The sequence below is a fragment of the Dasypus novemcinctus genome, chromosome 24 (genome assembly GCF_030445035.2).
Source record: "Dasypus novemcinctus isolate mDasNov1 chromosome 24, mDasNov1.1.hap2, whole genome shotgun sequence".
Lineage (NCBI taxonomy): Eukaryota > Metazoa > Chordata > Mammalia > Cingulata > Dasypodidae > Dasypus > Dasypus novemcinctus.
In genome coordinates, this window is record NC_080696.1 from 12250869 (window position 1) to 12263437 (window position 12569).

General features: G+C 38.7%; 1 protein-coding gene across 3 annotated transcripts in view; it reads left to right on the forward strand.

The window, feature by feature from the left end:
• NDUFAF5 (NADH:ubiquinone oxidoreductase complex assembly factor 5) overlaps nt 1-12569 on the forward strand; it is a 47727-nt gene that overhangs the window by 10856 nt on the left and 24302 nt on the right. For all 3 annotated transcript variants that reach the window (XR_011647288.1, XR_009183368.2, XM_004475278.4), the window contains exons 4-6: nt 5612-5659; nt 8662-8765; nt 10217-10256. Coding sequence is in view for 1 of the 3 variants with exons in the window: in XM_004475278.4 (XP_004475335.1) it covers nt 5612-5659; nt 8662-8765; nt 10217-10256 (192 nt within the window). In the remaining 2 variants the exon portion in view is untranslated. The remainder of the gene's footprint in view (nt 1-5611; nt 5660-8661; nt 8766-10216; nt 10257-12569) is intronic.

Below are 12569 nucleotides of genomic sequence, written 5' to 3' on the forward strand. Positions count from 1 at the left end.
ACCCCCCCCACCCCAGTTGTCTGCTTTCTGTGTCCATTCACTGTGTGTTCTTCTGTGATTGCTTCTATCCTTATCAGCGGCACTGGGAATCTGTGTTTCTTTTTGTTGCATCATCTTGTTCTGTCATCTCTCCAGGTGTGCGGCACCATTCTTGGGCAGGCTGCACTTTCTTTTGCACTGGGCGGCTCTCCTTATGGGGCGCACTCCTTGCACGTGGGGCTCCCATACTCAGGGGACACCCCTGTGTGGCAGGGCAGTCTTTGTGTGCATCAGCACTGAGAGTGGGCCAGCTCACCACACGGGCCAGGAGTCACTGGGTTTGAACCCTGGACCTCCCACGCGGTAGGCAGACGCTTTATCCATTGAGCCAAATCCGCTTCCCCTCATTGGATTTTGATTTGCATTTCCCTATGGCTAATGATGTTGTAGTGGGAAACATCCATATTGTACAACTCTACCATTGCAAAGCTTCCTTGAAGGGTGCCTCTTTTACTGGGTTCTTAACTGGATAGTTGTATATAGGTAGCATTACTCAAAGCTTAGAACTTGTAGGGTCTTTCAAAATTTTAAAAATAAACTGTTAAGTAATAGTTTGGGTTTTTGGTTTGTTTTTGTTTTGGTGACTTTTTTTTAAAGATTTATTTTATTTAAGGTATCCCCCTCCTCCCCCCCGCCTGCGTGCACTCTCTGCTCTCTGTGTCCATTTGTTGTGCATTCTTCTGTGTCTGCTTGTCTTCTCTTCTTGTCTTCTCTTTAGGAGGCACTGGGAACCTATCCTGGGACCTCTGTCATGGGAGAGAGGCATCTAATGGCTTGAACCATCTCAGCTCCATGGTTTGTTGTGTCTCTTACTGTCTTTCATCTGTGTCTTTTTTTTGTTGCATCATCTTATTGCATCATTTTGCAGCATGGGCCAGCTCTCCATGGTGCGGGCCAGCTTTCTGCAGTGCAAGCCAGCTTCGACTTCACCATGAGGCCCCAGGAACTGAACCTGGGACCCCCCGTATGGTAGACAGGAGCCCAATCGCTTGAGCCACATCTGCTTCCCTGTTTGTTTTGTTTTATGTTTTAGTTACTGAAGCCTTATATAGAGAGATACCTTCTTCTGTCCCAGAAATAGATAAGAGAATGCTGTGTCAGTATTAGTATACTGTAATGTGAATCTGCACTGGTGAAAACAACTTTTTGTTCCCATCTTTCATGTGCTTATTGGCCATTTGTATATCTTCTTTGAAGAAAGTCTATTCAGATCAAAGTAATCCTTTTAGACATAAGTCACTGTCAGCCCTCTGCTCAGAACTCTGGGCTTCTCATCTCAGTAATAATCCAGAGTCCTAATGCATGAGGTCCTCTATGATTGGGCTCTTGGTCATGTCTCTGACCTTATTTCTAACCTTTGTTGTCTACTGTTCTGCAGCCCTGGCCTCCATGCTGTCTCTTGAACATGTCAGGGATTTGCCTTGCCCTTGCTGTTCACTATGTTCTGTCCCAAGATACCTGTGTGGCTTACTTCCTCAATACCCACACATCTTTTTTTTTTTTTTTTTTTAAATGAAGCTTTAGATTCTGTAAATGTTACATAAAAAATACAGGAGATTCCCATATACACCACCCCCTCCCACGTTTTCCCACATTAGCAACATCTTTCCTTAGTGTGGTACATTTGTCATGATAGATAAACACATTGTAGCTTCGTACTAGCTAAGGAGTACAGTTTACATTATAGTTTACACTTTGCCCTATGCAATTTTATAGATTTGGACAAAATATATAATGGCCTGTATCCATCATTGCTATGTCATGCAGGACAAGTCCAGTGTCCCAAAAAATACCCCCATGATACACCTAACCTTCCCTCTTCTCCCCTCAGAATCTCTGGTGGCCACTGCCTTTATATCAATGATACAAGGTCTTCCATTGCTAGAGTAATCATAAGTCTACTTTAGTCCATGGTTGCTTTCCACCCTTGTGTTTCTTCATTCCTCAATCTTGAGGATTTTGAGATGGTGATGCCTACCCTGTCTCCAATTGAGAAAGGACTTAGATCCCATGGGGCAGATGCACCACCACAGGTCTTTTAAATGAGCCCTCATCAAAGACTCCTTCCCTGACTACTCTGTAAAATTGTGCCCCCACTCTCCACTGCCTACTTGCTTTATTTCTCTCTCTAGCACTTATTAGCACCTGGTTTATGTTTGTTGTCTGTCTTTTCTCACTGAAATAAATACTCATGGACCTTGCTCATTTTTGTTCACTGCTAAATCTCCAGTGCCTAGAACAGTACCAAGTTCTTCACTGTGTTGACAGGCATACAGTGAAGAGTTTTAAAATAAATACTTTGTGGGTAAATACAAGATACCTTTGAAGTTATGAGCATCAGTAACTGGACAAAGTCCAGGGATTAGGACGGGGCAGGGAGATAGTTGAGATTGAGGTGTTAATGGGTATATTAGTGTTAAAATCCAGCAAGTAGTTGGAAATGGGGATCTGGAACTAAGGTGTGGAGTTGAAGAGCACTGACTTGAAGTTAGACAGAAATTCAAAATCTAGCTCTGCCACCTGCTGTCAGTGTACCCTTGGACCATTTACCCAACTTCAGTTTTTATAAAATGTGAGCATTAACCTATCTCAAAGGGTTTTAAGGGGATTAAATGATACCAGGTAAGTCTGGCCAAGTGGGGCCTGTTGTTATTTGGAGATTATCTGCATAGAGGTGATAACTGAAGCCATAGGAATTGGGGAAATTTCTGTGTGCAAAACGTAGCAAGGAGTCCTCTGCGATCCAGGTGAGAGGATGAGGAGGAGCCAACAACTTGCCAGGAACAGAAAGTTGAAAGGTGTTTTAGTAAGGTATCTATTGATTATAAAAAGTAGAAATCCACTGAAACCAGTTTAAACACAGGGACATTTATTACATAATGGCCTTTATATAACTTAAGGATTTGGATGTATAGCCAGGCTTCACAAGGATGGAGATTCTAAAACATCCAGAACAAAGTCCCTCTGGTTCACATGTTTTCCAGAATTCCGTGGATACTGCACGGAATTTTTTCCTCCTGAGACTATCCTTAGTGTTTAATTTTTGTTCAGCTTTGAAATGAGTATCCTACACTGAGAGCTGGAGCAAGCTCCTACCAGCTCAAAAGCTGACTGCTAATATCACTTCGCCTCTCTGTGTTCAGTGATATCACATAGATAGCTTGAAATGAGCCATAATGGGAGTATTTATACTATGGAAATTGGCAGCTGCTACAAAACAGCCCTCTACCATGAGCCAGTTGTTAAAACTTTACCAGCACATCACTGCTTCTGATTCCATGTCCATATGTCTCTCAGTTCACATTTTATATGAGAGGCAAGAACAGATAGTCTGATTGGACTAATTCTTTACCCTCGTAATATTGTGCTGTAGCTGGCTCATGAAAGCCAGTTGTGCACATCTCTTCTCAACTCTCGTCGATGTTCGCATGAAATCCACCATGGAAATCAGCAAACACTACAACTCAGCACATTTTTTTGGAGAGCCTATTGTTAAACATTTACCTGCACACCAGTTGCCCTCAAGCTGGTAGGGGTTTTGTGGTAGGGTGCCCTTTCCAAGGTGTACGCAAGGAAGTTCTTTAAGAAGCAGGTGTGGCTGAGGCCAGAAGGGTTGGCTTCTCTAATACAGGGGGAACCCAGAGTAGAAAGTATTAAAGATGTTTTTAGGAAGCCATCAACAGTGCTATGTGTCACAGAAGTCACTTGAAGTAGGACAAAAAGCAGTGAGGGAAGAAGGTTGAAGTTGGTGGTGATTAGGCTATCAGTAATCTTTATAAATAATGTGAGGGTTTTTTTTTTAGCAGTTTCATGGACATATTTTCACATATCACATAACCAGTAGTTTTAGTAGAGCAATAAAAGGGAAAATAGATTACCAAGACTTGCAGAGAGAGAATTAGTGAGAAGTAGAGTTGTGGATCGCAAAACTAGAAGGTGGTTAGAGATGAGAGGTTTTAAGATTGGGAAGCCAATCTCTATTGCAAGGTGAGAGAAAAAGATAGAAGACTGAGCTTGAAGACAGTGGAGATGGTACTTGGGAGAGCAAAAAGAAGATAGGGGACCATGGCAGATAGTATTAACTAGGGAGAGAAGGATACATTATCCTTTCCACTTGGAAGGCAGAGAGGATACTTGAAGCAGAGGGACTTTGAAATCACTCACGCCCCCCAAGTATCTGTGTTTGTTAATTCTTTCTTCCCTCTTTGTAAACTCTTTGATTGAACAACTAAAAGGCAGAAAATGATTCCAGATTCTTCGTGGCATAAGAGTGGGAAAACTGTAACTCTCCGATTATTATGCCATGAGAATTTTAAAAAATAAGCCTTAATCCAGGATGTTGATTAGTCACACCTATTCTTTTTTTTTTTTTTTTTTAAGAAGCTTTAGATAACAAAAATGAAAAATGATGCATCAGAAGTATAGGGGGGATTCCCATATAGCCCACACACACTTTGCCCCATTAACAACATCTTTCATTAGTATGGTACATTTGTTATGATTGATGAGTTCATATTGAAGCATTGCTACTAACCATGGTCAGTAGTTTTCATTATAGTTTATACTTCGCACCACACTTTTTTTATAGGTTTGGCAAAATGTTTTGGCAAAATGTATAAGGGCCTGTATTCATCATTGCAGTGTCATTTAGAACTAGTCCATTGTCCCAAAATGCCCCTTGTTATACCTATTCTTCCCTCTTCTTCCTCTCAGAACCTCTGGTGACCACTGCATTTATTTCATTGTTACAAATTCTTCCATTGCTAGAATAGTAAGTCTACTTTCCATAGTTGCAGGCCCTCTTATGTTTGTTCATTCCTCAGTCTTTTTTTACTTTTAGGAGGTACCAGGGATTGAATCCAGGACCTTGTATATGGGAAGCAGGTGCTTAACTGCTGAGTTACATCCACTCCCCAATGGAAGTTGGTTTTTTCATTTTGTTTTATTTTTAGGAGGTACCAGGAATCAAACCCGGGACTCTTGTACATGAAAGTGTGCACTCAACCATTTGAGCTATAGCCACTCCTCCATTCCTCAGTCTTGAAGATGGTGATGCCCACTCTGTTTCTGATTGAGAGGGGTCATAGATCCCATGGGGCAGATTGGCAGAACTGTCTTGCTTGCAGTTGTATATACTCTCTGTTTTTTGGGATGGATGTTATTCATCATCATACTTTTGTTGTCCTGGGTGAGTCTGGTAACCTGGAGTGTAGGTGTTGCAATCGCCGAGATTCTGGGCATTTAAGTCTCTGGTACCTATATTTAATGAGCATAGTGCAAGTTATAGGTTCGAATAAAAGGGGCAGAAGAGCCACATGTAAAAAAATAGAACTACAAGTGTTAGAGAGGATGTGGAGGAAAGGGAACGCTCATCCATTGCTGGGGGAAATGTAGAATGGTGTAGCCATTATGGAGGACAGTTTGGCAGTTCCTCAGGAAGCTAACTATAGAACTGCCATATGATCCAGCAATCCCACTCCTGGGTGTATACCCAGAAGAATTGAAAGCAGGGTATGCTATTTGATTTGTGTGTGTGTGTGTAATCTGAACAGATTTAATTATTCCATTGCAGGAAACTGTTGGAAAGTTTTTCCAAGCAGACATTGCAGAACATGCTTTGGTAGGTAGCTTTTTTTTTTCTTTTCTTTTTTCTGCTTTATTTTCTTTTAAATGTTACACTCAAAAAAGATGTGGTCCCTATATACCCCTCATCCCCCTCACCCCACTCCTCCCACATCAACAACCTCTTCCATCATCGTGGCACATTCACTGCACCTGGTGAATACATTTTGAAGCACTGCTGCACCACATGGACAGTGGTCTACATTGTAGTCTGCACTCTCCCCCAGTCCACCCAGTGGGCCATGGCAGGACACACAATGTCCAGCACCTGTCCCTGCAGCACCTCCCAGGACAACTCCAAGTCCTGAAAATGCCCCCACATCTTTTCTCTTCTTCTCTCTCCCTACCCTCAGCAACTACCGTGGCCATGTTCTCCACATCAATGCTACAGTTTCTTCCATTACTAATCACAATAGTTCCACAGCAGAACACCGGTAAGTCCACTCTAATCCCTACTGTATTCCTCCATCCTGTGGACCCTAGGATGGTTATGTCCAATCCCCCTCTACATCAAGAGGGGGTTTAGATTCCACATAGATGATGGATGCAATTCTCCTACTTGCAGTTGTAGGCACTCTTGGCTCCCTGGTGTGGTGGTTGACCCTCTTCACCTCCCTGTTAGCTGACCGGGGTAAGTCTAATAAACCAGAGGGTAGGAGTTGCAAGTCTGTTGAGGCTCAGGGCCTGGCTATCACATGGACAGTCCAGAGATTCAGGTCTCCCGAGTATACACCAACCCCAGTGCCACCCACAGGTCCGGTAAAAGTAACAGAAGAGGCATGTGTAGAAAGGTCATATCTGAATCCAACTCCATCACACTCAGAAACACAAACTCCAAAGTTGGGCCAACTGTCTTGGCACTGTTAACTCCAGTCATCTGCCGTGACCATGCAACCTGTGGGTCTCTGTAGCCCTCAGGAGAACCAATTTTCTATCTAATTGGGCTGTCTCTGGTACTCTGCTGAGGTGTGTGTAAGCGTTACCCTCTGATGAGTTGTGAAACTCTTCTGGAGACTCATAGCCATATAAACTCATTTGTCCTTTCTATTTCCCCCTTTTATCCAAAGTCAAAAAGCAATTTTTAACACCTGATGTTACATGTAGGCTGAGATATTCTGCTGGTCTGAGTTGACCCTTTTATTCAAGGTCTTTTTCTAGTTACATCATCAGCTGGTGCTTGGTAGTAATCCCAAGGTGCCAGGGAGGCCCCTCCCTGGGGGTCGTGTCCCATGCTGAGGGGAAGGTAATGCATTTATATGCTCAGTTTGACTTAGAGAATGGCCACATTTGAGCAACATGGAGACTCTCAGGAGGTAACTCTTAGGAACCCTGCAGCTCTAGGCCTAGTTCATAATTCAGGCACACAGTGTCATAATCATAGCCATCAGTATCAAGGGCTCATTGTTGGATCATCCGTCCTTATTGGTCTTTGCCATTGCCCTTGGGGGATTGTTGCTGTTCCATTGGGGAATGTGATAGCGCTCCCTTGGCTAGGAACTCAGCACTCCCTTGGTTGTCATTTTTAACTGAAACCACTATGAAAATATCCAAACATGTTTATGTACCCTGTATACATGCCCTGGAGAACTCCCAACCATGTGCCCCCTATCAGTAACACCCCACACCATTGGTAGGTAGCTTTTTAACACTTTGGTTTCTGAGCTCCTGGTCTGGTTTTCAAGTCTTTATTTTTATATTCTTCAAAATGAAAATAGCTCTATTTAATTTTTTTCTGGTGATAAATATAACATGCATACAGAAGAGTTCAACACTACAGGATATATATAGGAGAAAGGGCAAATCATCCCTAGTCCCATCACTCAGGTAACCATTTTGTGACATTTGGTCTCCAACTTTGCAGATACATAACTGTTGCCCCAGTGCACAATTTTATGTGAATAGTAGTTATGCTAACTTGCCATGTTTTTCATGCAGTGTCATTTCTATGTGAGTGAATGACATATTTATATATTTATACACATACCATCTTTTTAAAATGGCTATGTAGTCTTCTAATATGTAACACTTCCATGGTTTATTTAGCCAGATTTATTATTTAGCCAGAAAGGGTAGTTTTATTTTTAGGTTCTCAGTAATCAACGCTGTGACGAACAGCCTTGTATAAATCAACTTTGTGTATTTGATTTTTCTCTTTGAAGTAAATTCCTAGTAGTAGAATTTATGGATTCATCTCCAGACTGCCGTTAGAAAGACTGAACAATGATATTGTATTAAAGTGCTTATTTCTCCTTTTCTTTGGCAATGGTAGTGGTGTCATTTCTTTTTGTCTTTGTCAATCTGATAGGCAGAAGTAGACTCTCATTATTACTGTTTACATTTCTTTGATTACTTGTGCATCCAAACAGCCGTTGGTGACTCTTGGCTATTGGTATTTCTTAATTTGTGAATTTTGTAAATAATTTTATTTACAGATTAACTCACCTATAATTTGTCCTTAAACTGTTAACCTTGGCATGTTGTTATTCTAGTTGATTTGTAAGAGCTTATTGTTTTAGGGATATTAATCCTTTATTACATATGTTGTAAATATTTTCCCTAGTTTTTTGTTTACATTGTTTATTGCTTTTTTTAAGTTTTAATTTATCATGAAAAACATCCGTTTTTTTCCTGTACAGTTTATGGCTTTTGAGTCATGTTTAGATATTTTCACCCAAGAATATAAAAATACTTAAACATATTTTATCTAGTACTTCTGTGGTTTCAGTTATTTCACTGAAAGTTTCAGTCTTCTGGGATTTGTTTTAGAGTGAAATCAGTATCCTATTGATGTTTTTCTACCAGCTATCCAGTTTTTCTGACTGGTCCTAAATGTCATTTAACAAATATTTTTGAGTACCTTCTATGTGTCACCTTATTTTTTTATTTTTTGGAAGAGGTGTGATCTGCCAAGTAAATATAACATTTCTTCAATGTAACAATGATTGGGTGTTAGTAATTGAGAAACTTTGTGAATGACTTTTGAACTATTTTTATCATTAGAAAAATACCTTAGAAACGGAAATTCCTACTGTCCGTGTTTTAGCTGATGAAGAATTCCTTCCCTTCAGAGAAAATACATTTGACCTGGTGGTTAGCAGTTTAAGGTTGGTAATCCATTTGTACTTTTAAAAAATATATTATATAGAATTACCATATTACCTGACAATTCTCCTCCTTGGTATTTACCCCAAAGAACTGAAGGCAAGGAATCAGATACTTGTACACGATGTTCGTAGCAGGTATTCACAATAGCCACTAGGTGGACACAACTGCTATCTGCATCAACAGATTAATAGATAAACAAAATATAGTGTATACATACAACAGAATATTATTCATCCATGAAAAAAAGAATGAAGTTCTAATACCTGCTACAACGTGGATGAACACTGAAAACATGCGAAGTAAAATAAGCCAGACAAAAAGGACAAGTATTTTATGATTCCATTTGTATGATATATCAAGAATTTGCCAATTCATAGGGACAGAAAGTAGATTAGACGTTACCAGGGGCTTGGTGAAGTGGGTATGGGGAATTATTGCTTAATGAGTAAAGAGTTTCTGTTTTGGGTGATGAAACAGTTTTAGCAAAAGAAGGTGGTGATGGTAATACAATATCATGAGTGTTAGCTTCAGTTCATCTGCTTGCTTTTAGCAAGTAACTAGTTCTTTTGGTTTCAGTTTGCCCATCAGTATGATAGAACTTATAATATGACCTCCCTGGTTTTTAGAGTATCTGATAATTGTTGTAAAGCATTATGAAAGGTAAATATAAGCTTAACATAGTGTGGTTTTAAGTAGTTCAGCTCTGACCTGACACACAGCATAAAACGATTCCAACTCTGTCAGGGAAGTGTGAACTCTATTCTATTAAAGATTGAGAATGATCTGATTCTAGTCATGTTGGACCAAGCACTGGGAGAGGGTAAATAGAGTCGAAAGACAATGTAAGTGATCCCTTAAATTAGTATTTTGTTCTCAGTAATTAAACAAAACATGTTGAAACTTTAGTTTAAATATGTAGGGTTCATTTTTTTTCCTAATCTTTAAATGTGGATATTATTTAAAAACTCACTCAGTGAAGTTGTGATGAATAATACTGTTTTCCTTGGAAGCATTTTAGGGCTGTTGATGGATTTTATTTATTTTTTTGTAGGAAAATAACAATGTATTTCCCTAGCTTAACTGTTTGATTTAATTGATGAGCTTCCTTGAACACGTCATCAAATGCTTATTTTTACTACTGTCTTTTAATAAGGGCTCAGAATAGCATTGTTTAGATGAGACACCTGAGTAGGAAAAACTTTTAACATTTAGTTTTGAAGATTAGGCAGTTAATCATATTAGGTATTTTACCTAAGCATAGTGATGTATTGACGTGGGAATTTGCTAGTGTGAACATAAATAAAGTTTTCACCCAGAAGTATTATTTTTAAGCTTAAATGAAAATAGTCAGTGAATTTTTTTATGTGATTTCAAGCTTCAAAATTAACATCATTTTGTGGCTTATCATTATACAAACAAACTGAAACAAATATGTGTTTTTATATTTTAGTTTACACTGGGTAAATGACCTTCCTGGAGCACTTGAACAGGTGAGAAAACCTATGTTGATTCCATTATCCTTTGTCATTTTATTATTAGAAATGTATAAATGTTTTAGTTTTCACCAGCTATTTGCTTAGAGGTCTGACATTTGGATAATGTAGTCAGATGAACTTTTTTTTTTTAATCTGCTTTGGGCTGGGTAAGCACATTGGGTGATTTCTTCCTTTCCAGGAATTTAAGAAATCTAATTGTGGTGATAATTGCACAAAATAATATTGGTATCATAAGGTATTTTCTATGTAGACTCCTTTCCCTTAGTTGACTATAAACTTTTTGCGGTCAGGGACCTATTAATTTATATTATATATTCTCTTCATACACTAACTGAAGAGTACTTGGTAAATGTCAATGTTAATTGACATTTATCAGTTAACAGGTGAAAGGTAAGTGAAATTCATGTTTAGAAGAGGAAAATAGATCACTGTGGCTAGGAAGGCTTAAAGGGGAAGGAATTACTTGAATAGCATCTTAGATGGTAGATAAGATTTGGATTGGGAAGGCATTCTAGGGAGACAGAGTTCCAGGATAGGTAGGGGGAGATATAAGAGCTGCAGGAGCAGGAAGGAACAAAGAGGAAACCTGTGTGGAGAATTAGTATAGTGCTAGGAGATGCAGCGTATTTGACCAGATTTAGGATTTAGGAGGACTTGGGTGCTGGGTTAAGGAATTTGGAGTTTATTTTGTATGCAATTCAGAGCCACTGGAGAATTCTGAAGAGGAGAGTGAAATCATAAAAAGTTGGTTGGGAAGTTAATAACTGCCATATCTGAAGCACATATTACTTGCCAGTCATTGCGCTCTGTTTCATATGTATGCTAAATGACCCTGCAAAATAGCTTCAGTTTGCTGATTAGAAAATCGTTGCCAGAAGTTGGTAAATTGAAGGAGACTAAGCATCCAAAAATGAAATTAAGAAAACAATTCTATTTACAGTAGCATCTAAAAGAATAAAACATCTAGAAATAAATTTAACCAAGGAGGTGAAAGACTTATATACTGAAAACTATAACACATTGCTGAAAGAAATTAGACTTAAAGAAATGGAAAAATATCCTGTATTCATAAATTTGAAAGATTTAATATTGTTAAGGTATCAGTACTACCCACAGTGATCTACAGATGTAATGCAATTCCTAACAAAATTCCAACAGCCTTATTTTGTTCAAATGGTAAAATCAATAATCACATTCATATAGGAATTGCAGGATACCCTGAATAGCCAGAGCCATCCTTAAACAGAACAGAATTGGAAGACTGGCAGTTTATGATTGATTTCAAAACTTACTAAAAGCTATAGTAATCAAAATAGTGCGGCATAAGGATAGACATGTAGACGAGTGGAATATGACTAAGAGTCCAAAAATAGACACACATCTATGGTTGATTAATTTTCAACAAGGATACCAAGTCCATTGAATGAGGAAGAAAATAGCCTCTTCAGCAAATAGTGCTGGGGAAACTGGATTTTCATTTATAGAAGAATGAAGTTGGATTCCTATCTCTCACCATTCTACCCAAACTGGTTTACAGATTCAGCACAATCCCAATAAAAATCCCAACAACCTTTTTGACAGAAATGGAAAAGCCAATTATCAAATTTATTTGGAAGGGTAAGGGGCCCCAGATAGCCAAAAATGTCTTAAAGAAGAAAAGTGATGTTGGAGGACTCTCACTTCCTTACCTTAAGCATCTTACTTAGCTACAGTGGTAAAAACAGCATGGTACTGGCATAAAGACAGATTGACCAATGAAACTGAATCGAGAGATCAGAAATAGACTCTCACATTTCTGGTCAAGTGATTTTTTTTTTTTTTAGTTTATTGAAGTGTATCACTCATACATAAACATATATACACAATAATTGTATAGTAGTAGTTGTGAACTTACAAAACAAACATACATAGCGTCATACAGGACTCTCATAACTCACCCTACCACCAATACCTTGCATTGTTGTTAAACATTTTTAAACAAAGGGTTAACGAACATTGTCAAAATATTATTACTAACCAAAGTATTTTCCCCAATCCACCCTATTATTATCTTTATATCACTTATATATGAACATACATAAACAATAAGGATATAGTAAAAAGTTGTAGACTTACAAAGCAAACATGCATAACATTATACGGAGGTCCCATACATCAACCCTCTACCAACACCTTGCATTGTCGTGAGACATTTATTACAGATTATGAAAGAATATTGTCAAAATATTACTACTAATTATAGCCCTTATCTTATATTTGGTGTATTTTTCACCCAACCCATCCTATTATTATTTTTTAAATATATTT